Source organism: Ceratosolen solmsi, unplaced genomic scaffold (assembly GCF_000503995.2).
Source record: "Ceratosolen solmsi marchali unplaced genomic scaffold, CerSol_1.0 scaffold1, whole genome shotgun sequence".
Lineage (NCBI taxonomy): Eukaryota > Metazoa > Arthropoda > Insecta > Hymenoptera > Agaonidae > Ceratosolen > Ceratosolen solmsi.
Window position 1 is genome coordinate 2,442,911 of NW_011948415.1, and position 18,324 is coordinate 2,461,234.

An 18,324-nucleotide genomic window follows, 5' to 3' on the forward strand; every position below is an offset into this window, starting at 1 on the left:
TTTTATAAATCCGCGGATGCGCGCCTAGGACAGAACAAAGCCCCCCTACGACTACGGCCATCGGGTACGTCGCGGAGGACGATGACAAGATCGGTCACACGAACACCCGCCCGCGCTAATAACACGCTGCATCGGTCGTGGATGCTCATGCGAAGAGCCGGCTCTCTTTCAAAATGGACGCGGCGCCGACGCCCATCGGGATGCCCGTGGTACCGCGTAACGCCCGCGTAATCACATGTCATTACCGGCAACCCCTTGCGACATTTTTTTTTCCTCGGCACGCACGATATCATTAGCCGCGGGTCCGTCCCGCGCCTCCCTACCGCCAGCAATTACGTTCCCTCGGTCGTCGCGGACCGAAGAGGTGCCCGCGAGGATGAAGAGCGCCGAGGAGGTGTGCTCAGCGTCCGTTGCGCAATCTTCTCGCTTGCGACAGAGGCATCCGACTCCTCTCCTCGATGTCGATGCACGCCCACGCGATGCGTCCGAGGGGCGCGACTGCGTCGCTCCCGCATACGTCTTTGACGCTGACGACGACGACGACAACGACAACGCTTCTCCGTCGGCTTTGGCGACTGGCTACCCGTCATCCCTGTAGATTGTTTGGAATACGGTTAATCGCTCGACTTTGCTTGCTAGTGTGCCTTTGTCAAGGAGACAGGAAGCTTGAGTATAGGGTAATGTACAGCCACATATCTGTGCTGAGAAACCAAGTCGAGGAAAAAAAGTTCTTCGGCTAAAGTGCAATAATTCTATCGGGTTAAGTGCTTCGTCAAATTCCTTTCACTTCATCTTTATACTTTCTTTTCTCAATGTGGAATTAGCAACTTTTCATATATTTTTTTCTCCTTATCCCTTTTCAGCTTCATCTTCATTTCATTTTGTCGTCTTTATCTTCGTCATTTAGTTACTATATGATTATGTAATATTGCAATTATTAAATACCATTATTTTGTAATTGTTGCATAATAATAAATTGAAACGTTCACATGCCACGATCGATTGATAAAATAACATTAATGTTCACGACACATAATTTTTAAATCTTCCTATAGAGTATATTGCATTGAAAATACAACTATACAATATATGTTTATAATTTTTATAATATAAATTAATTAGTTTTTATGCTTTCATTAAGTTAAATATAAAATTTAACAAATTCTTTGTTAATAAAAGTTTTTTTCAAATGAAAGAAGAATGTACGGGAAAGTATTGTAACATTATTGTCAAGATACATAATTTTTTTTTACCATCGTTATCATTGCCATAGTAAAACAATCAAAAGTAAAATAAATAGTTAAAGTGATACTTCGTGAATCTTCTTAAGCGTTGCTTACTGATTTTATTGAAAATTAGGACGTATAAATAAATGTACATATTTTACTCACTTGTTTTTATTTTGTTTATATACATTAATTAATTAAAAATGAAAATTGAAAGGAATGTAGTTTTATTGCCATTACGCATATTTCAATTATACACTTCTTATGAAAATATATAAAATAAAATTTCCAACTTTCAAATTTATAAAATATAATAATGGCTATTTAAAGTGAATAGCAAATCTATTAACATATATATATATATATATATATATAATCTATATCGATTATTCTCTGATAATTGAGTATAATTGTAAAATTAACTTGAAATATTAAAACTGGAATGGATAATCGCATTGAAATAACTATGACGAAAGAACATTTAACCTATAAAGGAATTATAATTAAGATTTTGTTAAATTAATTTCGGAATGCTTCGGAGCTTTTTCAATTCCAAATTGAAAGCTTGATTATAAATTAGAGAACGTAGCTTATATTAATGGCAAACGAAGGAATAAGGAATAATAAATAAAGCATGAGTCGGGGATTATCAAGACATTTATTTTTGCAGTCGTATTATTGTTAAGTGTATATCTTTCAATTAAAAAATATAAAAATGAAGAAGGTGCGAGTCCGCATCTTCGACTCGTCGTTAGAAAATTACATTTACAATGAAACCAGCAACGATAAATCGACACATAGAGTTGCATTATAATCGGTAAGCGGCATCAGGCGAGGCTGATGGATTAGCCAGTAACGGCAGTTTCACTCTTCAGGCCTGATCCTTGCGTTCCTTTCCTCGGCTACGGCTGATCGGGGCCTTGCTGCTCCCCTCGGCCTTCAGCTCCTTTGGCCGCAGCGAGGCTTTGAGGGTCGGCGCCGGCTCGGCCAGCCTCTCCTTTGCCGCCGATGCTCTGAGCGACGAGTCGCCGTCGACGAAGCCGAGGCTGCTCGAGGCCCCGGTGCCTGTCGAGTAGAGGGGCCCACCGTCGAAAGACCCGGAGTACTCGGGCCCACTGAATGGCGAGCCGAGATTCTCGGAGAAGGGTAGTCCTCCGCCGACGCCGCTGACGCCGCCGACGCCGCCGACGCCGCCGCTGCCTCCGAAACCCCCGCCACCTGCTAGCGAGCTGTAGCCGAAGGATCGGTAGGGCCCCTGGAAGAAGCCATTGAAGTACGGATTACCAATGTCCTCGATACCACTGCCCGATCTGTCGAAGATATGTACGTTGCTTTAGTCAGTCGGGTGATTCTTTAAATCCTAGCGTTCGTAAGCGAATGTTCGATCAATAAAGTTCGCGAAGCTCTCGACTAATTCATTGGGAGTATAAAAATGGCTCAATGAAGTGGCTCTCAACGCTTGAATCGGTCAAACAAATTGCTTTTGCAGATAAACGTGCAATGAATGAGGTAGCATTCCGTATTATTATTTTCTCCGCAATTATTTTTTGAAATTAGTTTCATAAATTGATTATAGAATATCGTTTCATTTATCTTAAAGGCAAACTATCCCCGTCTTCGTATGAAAGCCGATTTGCATGAAAAAAAGGCGAAATAAGAATTCGAATTGGTTAATCTAGTCGATAGTTGTGAATAAACGCTTATCTGATGTACGTGAAATTTGTTATTGCAAACGCGCGAAGTCGGGTGTACGGGGGCTGCGGTCGTCGTTATTAATTGTCTCGAGCAACTCGAAAGCGATTTAAGGCGTTGGCTTGGCTTTTTGAACAACCTGCCCGGCTCGAAATACGCTACGGAACTTGATGATTTGCGAGTACCTCGGCTCCGAGGATGATAATCCCGGTCGGCCCGGGCCACCGCCATTATAATCCAAACCGAAATATCGGTTGCCGATTGGCGACCTGTACGATGGACCGGCACTGTTCAAGGGGATGTCGTTGTAGTTGGAGTAGTAATTGCGTTGCTGGTTAATCGGTGGATCACTGTAGTAGTTCTGTCGGATGCGCTCGTAGTCGATGGCCGAAAAGCGATTGTTGTCGACGCGTAGGTTGCCGATGCTCGGATCCTGGGCGCCACCTCCTGCTTGATTAAGATATTCGGAGCTGTCGAAGGGACGATTTTGAGCGCTAGATTTCGAATCGACGTTGGAGTCTGGATTTGGAATGGAGTTGGCATTGCCGTTTCGGAAGAGATTCATAAGTTATTATAAAGTTGCTTTTTTATCTTTTGTTCTTGCAAATACATTACTAATATTGACAACGCACCGTCTTTAATTATCAATTTACTTATATTGCGAATATTTGTCATACGGCTCGATGACGAAGCTTTGTATCTAATTTCATTGTACTTACTAACGCGACGACATATCAAAATTGTTATTGCGCAATGTTAATTGAAACCAACGATTAACGCTACCAATTCGATATTTAATAAACATATTTGGCTGTACTGAAATAATTAAAAGCACTTTTTATAATTGGCATTATATTTTTCAACCTCTCGCCATTAATGGCGAATATATATATATATATATATATATATACATATATATATATATATATTGCGTAATACTATAATAATACTTCAAAAAGGTTTTACATATCCTATTAAGAGGAGGACAGTCTCTCATATCCAGCACTGAGTAATTGTTATTCAACATCTTCCAGGAATAGGTGAAAGTAAGTGAACAACGTTTGTATAGAAAGCACACTTCCACGAGGAAATGTTGAAAAGCATTTAATAATAAAGAGATAAGGAGCTTTGATGTTTCTCGGAATGATAATACAAAAGATTAAGAAAAGTCTGCGACCGGTGACGAATAATTATGAACAGTATTTGTAATACCGAATAGAGCCTCGAGGCTCACCTTCGCGTTGTCGTCATTAACGTTGGCGTTGACGCTCCGCAACCTGGACAACTCGAGCTCCAAGGGTTCGAAGGGTCGGCCGTCGAGCTGCTGTTGTTGTTGCTGTTGCCGTTGCTGCTGGAAATAGCGCGGCTGGTAGGTGAGACTGTCGATCAGCTGCTGGTTGCCGAGGTCGCCGGCGGAGAAAAAGTTCCGGGGGAGCTGGTGGTTATAAAGCGGGTATCGGTAAGGGTAGGGGAAGCCTTGGCTAGTGCGGATTAGGCTTCCGGGGACGAGGGGTTCGTTCGGCCTTGCCTCGATCTGGCGACGGGAAATCGGTACGGCGGCCTCGACGTGGCCGACCGAATCGTTGGATCGCGAACTTTGGTGATCCCCGGCGAGGCTTGGCTCAAGGATCAACCCGACGCTCCGGGCCAAGTTTGACAGTCCATCCGCCGCTAGAAATCACAATCCATATAATAAAGCGGCAGCAGCGGCGACTTATTTGCCAAATTATTATCCATTTTCGTACGTAGAACTTATTTTTCGCTGATATAGATCAATTATAGCAATTTACAATATCTAGTTTCTTCTCTAACAATGAGGCTTGTTTTTATTCATGACAATGTTGATAATAAATGATGAAAATTTTAGCGACTCCGACGCGTGTGCATTATGATCAGAATTCAATTAATTGGAATGCTGCGGAGTTCAGTGAATAAAATTGGTTATGAAATATTATAAAAGTATAATAATATTTTCTATTGCACGAATTATTCTGGATTGTTTGAAATTTTTTCTCTCTCGAGTGGCCTTCCTCATAATACTTATTTAGAATTTTTAAATTTTCCAAAAAACATCTTCAGCAATTAATGATTTTATTTATTCTAGTTGATTCGAGTTAGTCGATAAAGCAATCGATCGTTAATTTACGATGACTTTAAATATTGACACTTAAACGGCATTGTAGATGCATATAAACGTATGTAATTATGCCTATTAAAATTGAATAATAGAGCGCTATAATTTTGTTCATAAAACGTAGAGTTAAGTAGGGAGAAATTGTTATTGTTAAAAACAACTTAGATTACCTAGTCAATTGTTTAATTGATAGATTTTTTTAACAAGGCATGAAGTGAATAGTTATTTAATCGATGAATAAGGAGAGAAAAGTTGGGATCTATGGAAATTAAGTTGCGTAGGAATTGATTTGAATATGTGCCTTGAACAACTCGTTAATAGCCCATTAACTAGAAAGTTTGTGTAAGGAAAAAATAAATCATTAATCAGTATTATTTAAGCGTAGTTGAAATATCAGTGACAAAAATAAAAAAAAAAAAAAAAAAAAAAAATAGATAAATAAAGTTAAACGTAACCAAGATATAGTCAGATTTTAAAGACAATGTGAAATATTTCTACATCAATGAACAACCAATATTTAAGAAAAAATTGATTTAACATCACACGTAATATATTGAATTGAAAGTGACGGCTTATTAATAAGTCTTGAAAGGTTGGTTAATCGAAAGCTTTTTCATTTTTTCATTCATCTTATTGCATATATTTAATGGTTTTTTTTTTTTTTTTTTTTTTTTTTTTTTTTTTTTTTAATACTTACATTAACGGTAGAGTCACTTTGACAATACTTACGCGCTAATCGAGCCGCATTCCCATAACAAAGAAGAAGACAAAACCACGCAACGCAGTTCAGAAGTGCCTGTTGAAATCATAAATGAAATTACTCGCGAATTTTTAGTGACATTGGTATTTGCGAATTTGCGATGATCCATGATTGCGCACGTATTAACGATAATTAGTAAAGCCGTCGTGCCAGAAATTCGCCAAACCAAACATTATAAACATTTTCTCTTCTAGAGCGCTCTAAACTCACGCTAAGGACTATCAACATTGTTAAGTAATTAAAAAGTACCGCTACGTACTTTTTACAATAAAATCAATACGTTTTTATTTTTCTTTTGTAACTGTTATAGCCGCACAATACGCAGAAGCTATGTAATTATTATTATTATTATTATTATTATTAATGAATAATTAATGTGAGAAACGATTCAAGCTCGACATTTCACAAAGATTAACATTTTTTCCCTTTCCAATTACAGTGATACCATACGTAATCCGACGATGTTTTTATTAATGTGCTAATTAAATAATCTTTCAGGCATATATAAACAAATACAAAGTCTCGAGAGTTTTTATAGCAGCTGGAGAGTGACGCGTCCCATCTTACGATTGCATACTACGAGGCAATTTTTTGCCCCGATTACCAAGATCGAGCGAGCGAAGGTGGCTTATCATTATTATTTTTCGATGGATGTGGCGAGCATCGGCCGAGGGCAGGTATAGCCGCATTTATCGGGCTATTTACCGCGATCTTACGTGGCTCGATGGCTTGATTGGAGGGTCGGCTGCCGAAAAGTCCCGTCGGGGCTTAAGTGGAACGTCAATGGCGGATTAAGAAGCGCGTGTGGATGTGGACGAGAATGGGATTGAGGATTAGGTGAAAGAGGTAGAGAGCGGCGGAGTGGCGTGAGAGTGGGGTAGGAAGACCTGGAGGGGTTAACACGATGCCGTTGAGAGCGGGCGAGGAGAGACTCGGAGGGAGGATCTCGATTTCGGCGTCGCTGATCGCTGGCCCTTTGCCTAAGTCCCCCAAAGCGCTGCGACGGTACTTACGTGCGGCGTGTAATGCATCGTGCGTGCGATTCATGAAGACTAAAGTGCACGCGAGCTCCCCGATGACATTTATACTTTCTCCGCGCGGGAAAAGCCATTGTTGTGCTCACCGGTCTGCGCCAGTGGTCTATATCCGCGGGGCCGTCATCGTTGAGAAAGGGCGGCGCGGGATGGTGGGACGGGGGGAACGGGCGAGCGACGCGACGCTAATGCCCGTCCGTCCGGGCAGGAAATGCGCCCGTTAAGCGTTGCGCGACTCGTCCCCTTTTTTTTTTTTTTTTTTCGTTAGCGCGCTCCACTTCCGAGACGGGGGAAAGCGGCGCTCGTTAGCGCGGCCGACAGCTGTCAAGACGGTGGGGCGCCAAGAAGGATGTAAACAAACGCGCTCCTACTCGGCTCCTTCGCTTTACAAGTGCATCCTTCGGCGCTACGGCGCACTTTCCTCCGTCGCGCGAGACTTTGCGAGTCGATTTTTTTTTGTCGTTGTTAGCCGGATTAATAAGGTTAAGGTTTACGAGCTCGGCGCTTGGTTTCCCGAACGGGGATTTATCTGCAGCGGAAAGCGTCCCGTATTAATCGCCTGCCTAATAAGATTTTCAATAGCTCCTTCGTAAAAAGGCGGTCATTTCTTCTAACACGTGCCTCATAGATTTTTTAATGTAAATAAATAGTAATTTGAGGTCGGCGTTTTATGATTTTGATCTTACGATAAATAAACGAGTATTGGGCCATTTATATTGAACGTTTTAGTCCAACAGGTACTAAAATAAAATTTCTCATGTACAAATTGTCCCATGAATATTCATTGGGTATAATCAAATTCATTCAATTACAGTCTCACACGGCTCTGTAGGAAGTAATAAAAAATGTTGGATTTTATTAAAAAATCATTATATCTAAGGAGAATTTAATCGTAAACGTTTAGATTTGAATCGCTTTTATTATCATATTTATTATTAAAACATTATTAAAATACTAAAAATATGATTATTTGGAATCTTATTGGAATTATTGTCAATAGTTTTTACCTATGTTTGAGAGATTTGTGTAAATATAAAAAAGCCCTTTAATCACTCGTATTGTTGTAAATTTTTTCAATACTCATCTTACTACTGTTTTGAGATTTTTAAAATTTCATTTCTAGCATTATTTTATATCTCTTCTATTACAAAATAAAATCTATATAAATACACTTTTCTTATATATATATATATATATATATATATATATTTTAACTATAAAATAAAATTATCTATCATATTAACGATAATCTTATATCGTAAAAGATTTTTTTATATTGGAATAGTGTGATGAATTAAATAATAAATTATCCCAAGAGAAATACGGTTAGATGCATATATATTTAATCGTAAAAAAGAATTGATTTGAAATGATTTAAACTGTTGGATTCTACCATAAAAGAATTTCTCTAATATTAGAAATATATATTTCGCCGAGGCATCCAAATACTACAAAAATTACCAAAAATGTTAAACCTCGTATTAATATATCAATATTTAATTTATCTATTAAATACATTGATTAGTTTATTTGGTAATTATAAATAGCGAATGAAATGTCATATGTTAATACATAAAAGTTATTTGCATTAAATTGATTACGAGAGAACGATTGTATTTTTGGTAGCTACGATATTACGTAATATTAAGTAGTACATATTCAATTTGAATTGGGAAATACATTGGGAAATTCAGGTTTTACAATCTGCCGTAAGTCGTAGAATCAAACATACCTATTGGTAAGCGAGTATGTCCTATCATAAGCTTAATAAAGCCGATAATTTGTCAAATTTTCCGAAATACGAGTATGAAACATCCGTGAAGAGGTATAAAAAGAAAACGACAACGATGACAAAGCTTTCTCCTGATATACGATAAAGCCATAGAGTTGAAACAATTTTACACGCAATGCAGCGGCCTATTTTGCATAACCAAACCAAATGAGTCAGAGTTAAGATGTGCACGTCGTCGTTGCAGTATTTGCCTCTGGCTTCGCGTTACATCCTTACAATTATTGAGTCTTTCCTTCGAAAGAGAAAAGCGCTCGTACGAGGAGGAGAAGCGTGCTTCTATGTATGAGAAGGCGTGGAAAGTATAATAATAAATTACGGCGTACCGAGCTTCATGCGAATCTAACGATTTTTGCATGGAGACGCGCAACAGACTCGGGGAATCTCAATTGTATATTCATTGGTATTATGAAAGAGTTGTACAGCAGTGGCTAACCAAAACTGCCGTCACGGAGCATTTTAATAATGCACTGCAAACAATTAATTATGTACTATTTCACGTGAAGTGCAACAAAAAGCTGTCATATACTTAGTACTAAGAGCTTCATTTTCAAATGATTTAATTAAGACTGAATTTTTAAGTAGTCGCTTGCGAACAATCATGACAAGCCATTAATTTGGAAGACTTACTGAGCGACCGTTTTATTTTGTTTGTAGTTTCAATCTCCAGGAAGACTAGTTCGAGATAATAGCTCGAGCATTAACATTTAACTAATTTGATTTTATATTTAATTTATATAATTAATTATTGGCTCGATAAATCATTGATTTTTATTATGTAATCATAAATATCGTAGTTTTATTAAATACTTTATCATCCGAATGAATTTTCATAAAAGTCTTATTATATATATATATATATATATATATATATATATTATATTCATCTTATCACTTGTAAGCATTTATTTATAATTTAAATGATATGTACAATCATTGCATCGACAGATTTTGTACTTAATAAACGAATTGCATATAGATTAATCGTAATGAAATTATAAATAGAATGAACTGAATTTGAATTGTGCTGCTGGATAAAATTACTTTTTCTATAAAATTCTTTACACAATTTTTATAAGAATATCTTAATATCCAATAAGGATGTGAAAAATTTGTTAAGCAAATTGCTTTATTAATTACACATCCATGTAAATGAACGGTACTAATGCATATTTAATATTTTTCTCCGATGAATATGATGACATTTCAATGTTGTAATCGTATCGCCTTTTAAAAATATATACGATTCGAATAAACGAGTCATTTTTATCGATAAAATTTTCCGATATTGTAGCTTAGGATATAGGCAAACGTCACTTTCTTCCTTGACTTATTCTTAAATAAATCATTTATACAATGTCCTGTTAATTTCGATTACTTCGTACAATTAGAACATTTAAGAATTATCGGTTTTCCAAATAACGACATAAATGATAATTACATAATAATAATAATAATAATAATAATATGTGAAAGGTTAAAATAACACGATAAAGTATTATTCGTAACTTTTCGTACAATTTAAATGTTGAGCAAAAACAAAAACAAAACAAAACAAAACACAAAAAAAAACAAAAAAAAAACAAAATAATAAAAAAATAATTTACGAGAGGTATAAATTTAATATTATTGAAGAAAGATGTGATTATGCTTTAAATATTCTTTCTTGTAATGAACTTGCATGAAGCGTGATAATTTGACTTTGTAGTGCAATCCAAGAGTCGTTTCTCTACCGGAATCTTTGAACCCAATAGGCGATTTAGAGACCGTTACGAAGGTTTTCATGAATGAGCAAGTGTACCAACTCTTTGCTTTTTCTCCTGTTTTCGTAAGACTGTCGTCAGTTACCCAAAGCATTCGTCCTTCATGCGGTTAGCTTGACACACGCAATGCCTCAATGACGGATCCAAGCATTATTTTGTATGCGCGTTAAGGATTATCGGGAAATTAATTGTTCAGGCCCCTGACAATTTGTACGTTTAATTTTATTTCTTCTTTACATATTTGAATTTCAGTTGAGCACATTGACCGACATTTGACAATGCACGTAACTTAACTCGTACCTTCTTCTGCTCCTTAAGCCATGACATTTTAAAGAATGAAATTAAACAGACATCGAACTCTTTCGATAAATATGATAAATATGTATGCATTTATCTTTATACAAAGTAGGTTTTTTTATCACTCTTGCTTTAGTCAATGCATTTAGTCAATGCCACGATTAAAATATTAAATAATTTATGTATTGTTGAAGAAGTGCGTGTTTCATGGACTCGTGCTATTCGCTATAATAACGATAAACATATAATATTGAATAAAGAAATAATTAAACATTACTTGATGTTATTTTATAATAGAACGAACGTCTTTTGTGCCGTAAGTACCAACTTTTCTTTTAAATGACAGGAAGTTTCGTAATAAATTAAAGTTATGACGAACGTACAATTAACGTATTGTAATTTATATAGCCTTTTCCTCTTTTCAGCTTGTACTTTAGTCATTGCAATTACAATGTTAGAAATTTTATATAAAAAGCAAAGTAATAATTCAAACAATTATCATTTTCATGTACACTCGAATCATATTCCTTGACTTTTCTTTAATCTCATAGATCGCATAAATACCTTCAATCTAACCATTTTTACAATAATACTTGTATTGAGATAAACGGACATTGATAGTCGAAGCTTTTCACAATATATATATATATATATATATATATATATATAAAACTTAATGCGCGGCTTCCAACACATTTACGTCTCATAGATAATGCCTATTGCTCGGTTCATCGATCAAATGTATCAGTAACCAATGGAATTGAGTGGACCTGCAACTTGTGCCGTATCCTGTAAAATTGTCCTCCCATTAGGCACGAGAACCGCTACCTGCTGCACGTCATTGTGTGCATAATATGCATCTCGATTCTGTGGCATTGGATTCGCTAGCATGCCACTCACACTTCCATACGGAATGCCACCTGTAACGATGTTAACCGAACGATTAATAATCTTGCGATTAGCATATTGGATTGAACAATATTGGTGAAAACAAGAGCAAAAATAAGATAGAAAAAAAAAAAAATGAAAGTGAAATTGTCGGAAGATCATGAGATTGAAAATAGGAACCTATTATTATGTCATATTGTTTCGATCATAAATTTCAAGCTCTTGTAAAAATTTCTTTCTTCGACTATCCATACTTCACTGCCTCGACCAGCTCGATTAAACGAAAAAGTTACAGGAAAATAGTAGTGTACAACAAGAGTGATTCTTTCATACTTCAATAAAATAATACATCTAAGTACTTGAATTGTTGTAAAATGTAATAGAAAATCAATCAAAAATATGAAATATTATGCTCATTAAAATACAATGTATTTTTAATTATTTTTATATTATAATATTATTTCAATAGATAATTCAATACTATACAGTGGCTGACGTTATCTTTTGTTCATTAAAAAAATGAAGCCAATCATGTATTACTTAGTTATATATTTTTTAATTAAGCAATGAAATGTATTTATAGATTATTAGATTAAATATTCAATTACATAAATAGCATAATATTTATAATACTTTTGGTTAGCAGTTGTTAGTCAAAGCAGAAATTAATAGTTTATCTTATTATAATCAATTTATAATCTTCATTTCAGAAACTATGTAAATCTTTTATGCATAATACACAATTATATGTCGATTAAGTACATATTTGCGTTATAATTTATTTTGAGGCATAATTAAATGTTATTATTTTGCAACGTAAAAACATTAATAAAACCAATTCAAATGATTAATTCTTTAAATTCTTCAAATTTTTAAAACTTTCTATTTTTAATAGTAAGAAAAAGACAATAGAATATTTAATGCATCAAAAATATCTAGACGATCTTTTATTTTAAGTAACGTCATAAGGAGATAAAAGAAAACAAAAAAATATTATTATTATTAGTCTATTAAAAATAACAAAATGTCAACAAATCAATATATTTGAATTTAAACTTGGAAATGAATAAAACTATTCTTTATGTTATGGAAGATTTTTTAAATGTTTATAAAAACAACAGATACAAAACAAATTATATATATATATATATATATTTACGTAGAATTTATATTATTTACTTTAATTATAATATTATATTATATAGAATACTTATTCGTGTATCTAAATTAATTTTCGCAGAAACTATACCATAAATACTTCAAATAACAATATCGTGTAATTTATGAAATTTCGTCTTCCAATTGATATTAGTAATTAATTACATTTTTGTTTTCATTTTATTTCCTATTACTTAAATAGACATACAAATTGTCCAAATTGTACTCTATTATTTATATAATTTTAATTCCATACCGAACTTCTATAAAAATAAAATATCCAGCGTTTCTACAAGGTTTAATTATAATAACGATTATTTGAACTAATTTTTGCATTCGATAGAGCAAATATTTTTTAAGGCGTGTATAAATATATTTATTTTACGCGTTCGTTTTAAGCAAATTATGAAAAAGAAATTAAGTGAAAAGTGTGAATAACTAGCAGTACCAATAATAATGGAAAAGGGATGTAAGGTACCAATGTGTGTGTAGTGTATACGCTAAATAGAATTAAATAAAAATATCTCAATTTTTCATTACGTGAACAAAATTCTTAGTACTAATGTCAATTAGATATGGTCTATCGTAATTTCTTATTTTAATAAATTGTTTTTTTTTTTTTTTTTTTTTTTTTTTTTTTTTTAATAATAATAATATAATTTTAAAATGTTGTGATTAATCTAGTAATGAGATATTTGCTATAGTAACGTACATATTTAAAAAGTTTCATGAACGAACATAAAAAGAATAATAATTAAATAATCATTGTAACTGTATGAATTTTTTTAATTAAAATTGCATCAATGTTGTTATTATTATTTTTTTCATTTAACAATTTTTTTTTTTAATTGCGTAATTACGTCTGATACTGGAACATCTTACTTAAGTTGTCGTTATATTACAAATATTTCGGAAATAATGATATTATTTTATGATGCCTTTTGAAATGAATAAATTACAAAAGTAATATAAATTAAAAATTACACGTTTATTTAAAATTCCTTTAAAAAGAATTAAAAGTTAAATTTATGTTATGTATTTTAAATATTTAGTAATAGTTTTCGCATAACAATTTCAATTTTAAATGCAGCATATCCAAGAAGTCGTCGATTGATTATTATTCATCGAAGTTGGTGTACGAATTTAAAAGAATTTTTTTTTTTTTATTTTTTTTTTTTTTTTAATGTACCAAGTTTATAATAAACTCGCTTGAGAAAAGCCTTATATTTGATTAATTTATAATAATTTATTTAATTTATAGGTAGATATAAATTCAGTACGCGTATTAAAATTTTTTTCTGTTTACGCAGCTAGTACAATTAACATTTCTATACATTTTACGAGCTGGCTATGAATATTATATCTTTTATTCAAATTATTGCAACATTTCTTACCATAATTCTCAGCTACGTAAAAGCTATATGTAAAGATCTTTGTCTATTAGTTGTAGTTGAATACTTCTAGTTATTCTGCTGAGTTAGTATGCATTAAAATTTGATGATATGCATTAATATTGATTTGTAATGATGATCGACGACAGTTTTAATCGTTGCAAAAAGCGGCAATTTAAAATCCAAATCTAGAATGCTTTAACGTGAGAGAATCGTGTGAACGATTCTCGTCTACCGACCTGCACACGCGTATTTATTTATAAATGTACAAGAAACAAGAAGCCTCTAAAAAAGTGAAAGGGAGGCCTTCGTTAAACTACACGCTTCATAAGAGTAATGAGATGTCGGATTAAAAGAAAGTTTTTGTCTAGCAGAGCCATCTGTGATCAGATGTAGAAACTATCGAAACTATCTCGGATACCTTAAGAGTTTACAGTATCGACTGATATGCGCTCAAATCGATAGATAATAAATATTATTATTATGAAATTTATAAATTTTCAAGTTTTTTCTTATTTATTGAAAGCGGAAGTATTTACTGCCCATTGCAAACATTTACACTTTGTATATTGATAACAGTTATTAAAATAAAGAGTCTTTCTTATAAAAATTTCAATAAATATTTATTCAAATATATAGTCTTTGTTTCTCAGATAGGTGTTGAAAATGATAGGAATGAAAATTTTTCATTTCAATCACGCCAATATTTCTCATCCGAATCGATCGATATAAGAATATCATTATTTAAATACTTATTGACTTCAATTCAAATGAGGTGGAATGTCATCCTTTTTTTTTCATTTATTGTTAAGCTCTATTCAATTGAATACAAATTTACAAATTATTATCAAATAGCCTTAATTCATTAATAATGGGAATAGATTGTCTTTATATAGTTATCGGTGTGTCAAAATTTAACTTCTTTGCTAAAAATTATCTTCAACCTGAGCCATCGTCTCGACGAAATTAATTTTTCTTTCTTACAATTATTATAATAAACAAATATTTAATGGCAAATTTCTAATGCAAATTTACATTTAACTAATATTGCATACGTAATATATTAAACCATTCACCTTTTAGAAATTTGAATTTTTTGAAAAGAACATTATGTAAAACGATCGAATTAAATGTATTTCAGTATAAAGTGACAGCTAAACCAGTAATAACCGAATAATTGAGAAAACGTGCATTGCCAACGTCTAGCGCTAATCGTGAAGATCAACGCAGTGTCCTCGGAACATACCCGACAGTAAAAAATTTGTATAAAATGGCAGTATAATTTGCATCCTGCCGACAATAAATCCTTGTACACCGTGAGTTCAGTGATTTCGTCGACAGACTTACCGTATGCGAGTCCATTAATCATTTCGACGATTCCCGCGCTGTCCGGTGTGGGCAAAGCGCTCGATGTTTTTAAGACGATGCCGAGATCAATGACAGCGACGATCACCACCGCGGCAATGATCTAAACAACATTTTGTTCATTTGAGCGTAAAACTTTAGGAAGTATAGAAAGTCGGCGGCAGCTGCGGATTCGCACGTCTGACAATTAACGAGATTTTGTTTCCGCTTTCTTTCCCTCCTCACTTCTATCGCTATCAAAATTGTTTTATTTAGAGGACTAACGAAGCGTTTATTCTATTCGTCTCGTTGGTTCAAAGTACAGGAGTTTCGCTTTTAATGTAACATTTATTGCGACCGGCGCTTCGTCACATTCTAATGTACTAGCGATTTATATGTGATTAATATAAAATAATTATAAAATTATCTTACACCAATGTGACTTATTTTTTAATTATCTAAGCAATGCTTACTTTCATCGTGGCTTCGCGTTATCACAATATTTTACATCTCAAAACTTTTTAGCTACACCGAATGACATTCGATTTCGTTTGACTTGTGATGCAGACATTCCTCTTAACGGAGTGCGTTTTATTATACAAAAATTTACTGATTAATGATTATACATTACGAGAGAAAAAAAAAAAAAAAAAAAAAAAAAAAAAAGGAGGACGTGGTGGGGAATAGTGGTACTAGAGCACAAACGTTATCGCACAAATGATTTTTCGAGGCTGCCCGATAATATTTTAATACTAATTTCTACTACTAATCCGGATAATTAATAGATTATTACGATGAACTTTATCTTACGCTCTTTTGGCTTAAACGAACGTGCGAAAGACACGAGAAAACTTTACGTTCCTGAACTTACTGCACACCTTCTCAATAATCATCCGCCATCGTTGTGATCAAACGAAAAGCCGAGATCGCAAACGATTTGTTAAATAATCGTAATAAACGAGAAAAACTCACTCTTGCAGAGGCCATGTTATAGATCCAAGATCGTAGCGCGACTACTGGATAAGAAGCGGCGAACAAGAGGAAAGATCGAATTATATATAGAGTACGGAGCACCGCAAGTGTTGACCAATCGAAGCTCAATGCTTCCTTTCAAGTCCGAGCCCCGTCCACTGTCCGCTATTCATAAAGGATTTTATTAACATAATGGTTAAACGCGTGCGAGGAGGTACCTTGACCTTCATGTCCGCTGTAAGAATGGATCGCCAACAATCTCTCACGTGCACGCATATCGCTCTTCTTTTTCTTAGATCAAGGATACTCACATCGAGTGTAATGCCCTTCTCTGTCGCTTATTCATGCTCTTGTCGACTGTGCCTGCGAACTGTGCCGGTGCTATACTATCTCATTTCTTCATTCGGCGTGTCACATTGTATTATTTATGAAATTAATAACGAACCCAGCAAGTTGGGATAGATTTTTTGGAAGAAGAATCGCGGAGATTGTCGTTTCTAATTTCGCATTGTATGAAATACGTAGGCCTCGATATGCCATTACCTTGAAGTTACTAAATATAATTGTAAAATAGATCAAGGCGATCCTAACCAGACTACCAATACATTAGATTTACAAAGAGAGAGAGAGAGAGAGAGAGAGAGAGAGAGAGAGAGAAAAGAGAAAAGTAGCTATTTTATATGTCAAAGTTTTTATTGTTTATTTCTCATAACTTAACCGTTACAATATTCTATGTTTATTTGCAACGGTATTCTCTATATTTTCAAAACTCTTATTCTATGTAATTTCTTTTCAGTGACTATTTACAAGGATATAAATATACCGATGACTACTGTCGATTTCTCTAATTTATCATAAAAAAATTATTCATCCGCCATTTCCAAACAAAGATGTGTTACATGTATAATAAAATTGCAGATAGTAAAGGAGGCTTTATTATCATCATCATCATCATCATTTATCATTCTTCTTCTTCTTCTTATACTTCTTCTTCTTCTTATTATTATTATTGTTGTTATTGTTATTATTATTGTTATTGTTATTGTTATTACTATCGTTATTATTATTGTTATTATTATTGTTATTATTGCTATTGTTATTATTATTATTGCTATTATTATTATTATCATCATCGTCTTCATATAATTTAATATCATATAATTTAACGCCGTTCGACATAAAAATAACGTCTACTATTAGGATCCTTAATAACATTAACTGGAAGCTTTTCCGTGTCGTTCCTATCCGCTCTATCGTCCTCCACGCTGACATTTTTCTCGCTCTCTTCGCTACTATTGTCGCTCGCATATCTATCATACTTTTTACCTTTGTCTTGGTAATTAATGTTTCGGTTATCATTGTCGTCATCGTCACCGCTCTCGTCATCATCATCATCGTTCTTATCGTCATTGTCTTCAACGTCGTCGTAATCTTCGCTGGAAAAATGACCGGATAAAGGGGTATCGTCCTTTGCCTCGACCTTTGATTCTCGAGTCGCTGATATCGGCAACTTTTGCAGTAGATTTCCTACTACGTAATTCTGAAATTCGGGAGTATATTCGAAATTGTTATTTGTCTGTCGGTAAGTACGACAGTTGTGTCTCGTGTCATTCAAGCTGTTGTTTGTGAAACATGAAATTACTTAATACAAATTAACGTGTATTTTTCATTATGATGCTTCGTGGCAATTTCATGCTTCGGACAATATAATTGTTTGCGATTATTTATGAGAGTGTGTGAAATTGAATATCATTTGATTTATATGTAATCGCGTTTCAAAACTATTGAATATTGACAGAAAAAAATAAAAAAATAGAAAAAAAAAGAAGAAAAAACACACACACACACACACGCGCGCGCGCACACACACACACAC

General features: G+C 34.1%; 2 protein-coding genes across 2 annotated transcripts; both read right to left on the bottom strand.

The window, feature by feature from the left end:
- Positions 1–1,980: 1,980 nt before the first annotated feature.
- LOC105368575 (uncharacterized) lies at positions 1,981–6,852 on the bottom strand. The gene is made up of 6 exons (XM_011507607.1): positions 6,826–6,852; positions 5,782–5,848; positions 4,152–4,589; positions 3,627–3,631; positions 3,104–3,471; positions 1,981–2,536 (listed from the first exon to the last, which is right to left on the bottom strand). The coding sequence occupies exons 1-6, from the start codon at positions 6,841–6,843 to the stop codon at positions 2,098–2,100; spliced, it is 1,335 nt and encodes a 444-aa protein (XP_011505909.1). The 5' UTR covers positions 6,844–6,852; the 3' UTR covers positions 1,981–2,097.
- Positions 6,853–11,382: 4,530 nt separating this feature from the next.
- On the bottom strand, positions 11,383–16,463 carry LOC105369059 (uncharacterized). The gene is made up of 3 exons (XM_011508301.1): positions 16,449–16,463; positions 15,480–15,600; positions 11,383–11,615 (listed from the first exon to the last, which is right to left on the bottom strand). The coding sequence occupies exons 1-3, from the start codon at positions 16,461–16,463 to the stop codon at positions 11,440–11,442; spliced, it is 312 nt and encodes a 103-aa protein (XP_011506603.1). The 3' UTR covers positions 11,383–11,439.
- Positions 16,464–18,324: the final 1,861 nt, after the last annotated feature.

Bases quoted from the DNA above. Each gene is read 5' to 3' on its own strand.
- LOC105368575 (XM_011507607.1), bottom strand. The intron at 4,590-5,781 runs GTAAGTATTGTC...TGTGATTTCTAG, and splicing joins GAATGCGGCTCGATTAGCGC to CGGCGGATGGACTGTCAAAC. The intron at 2,537-3,103 runs GTACTCGCAAAT...TATCTTCGACAG, and splicing joins TTATCATCCTCGGAGCCGAG to ATCGGGCAGTGGTATCGAGG.
- LOC105369059 (XM_011508301.1), bottom strand. The intron at 11,616-15,479 runs GTAAGTCTGTCG...ACATCGTTACAG, and splicing joins GATTAATGGACTCGCATACG to GTGGCATTCCGTATGGAAGT.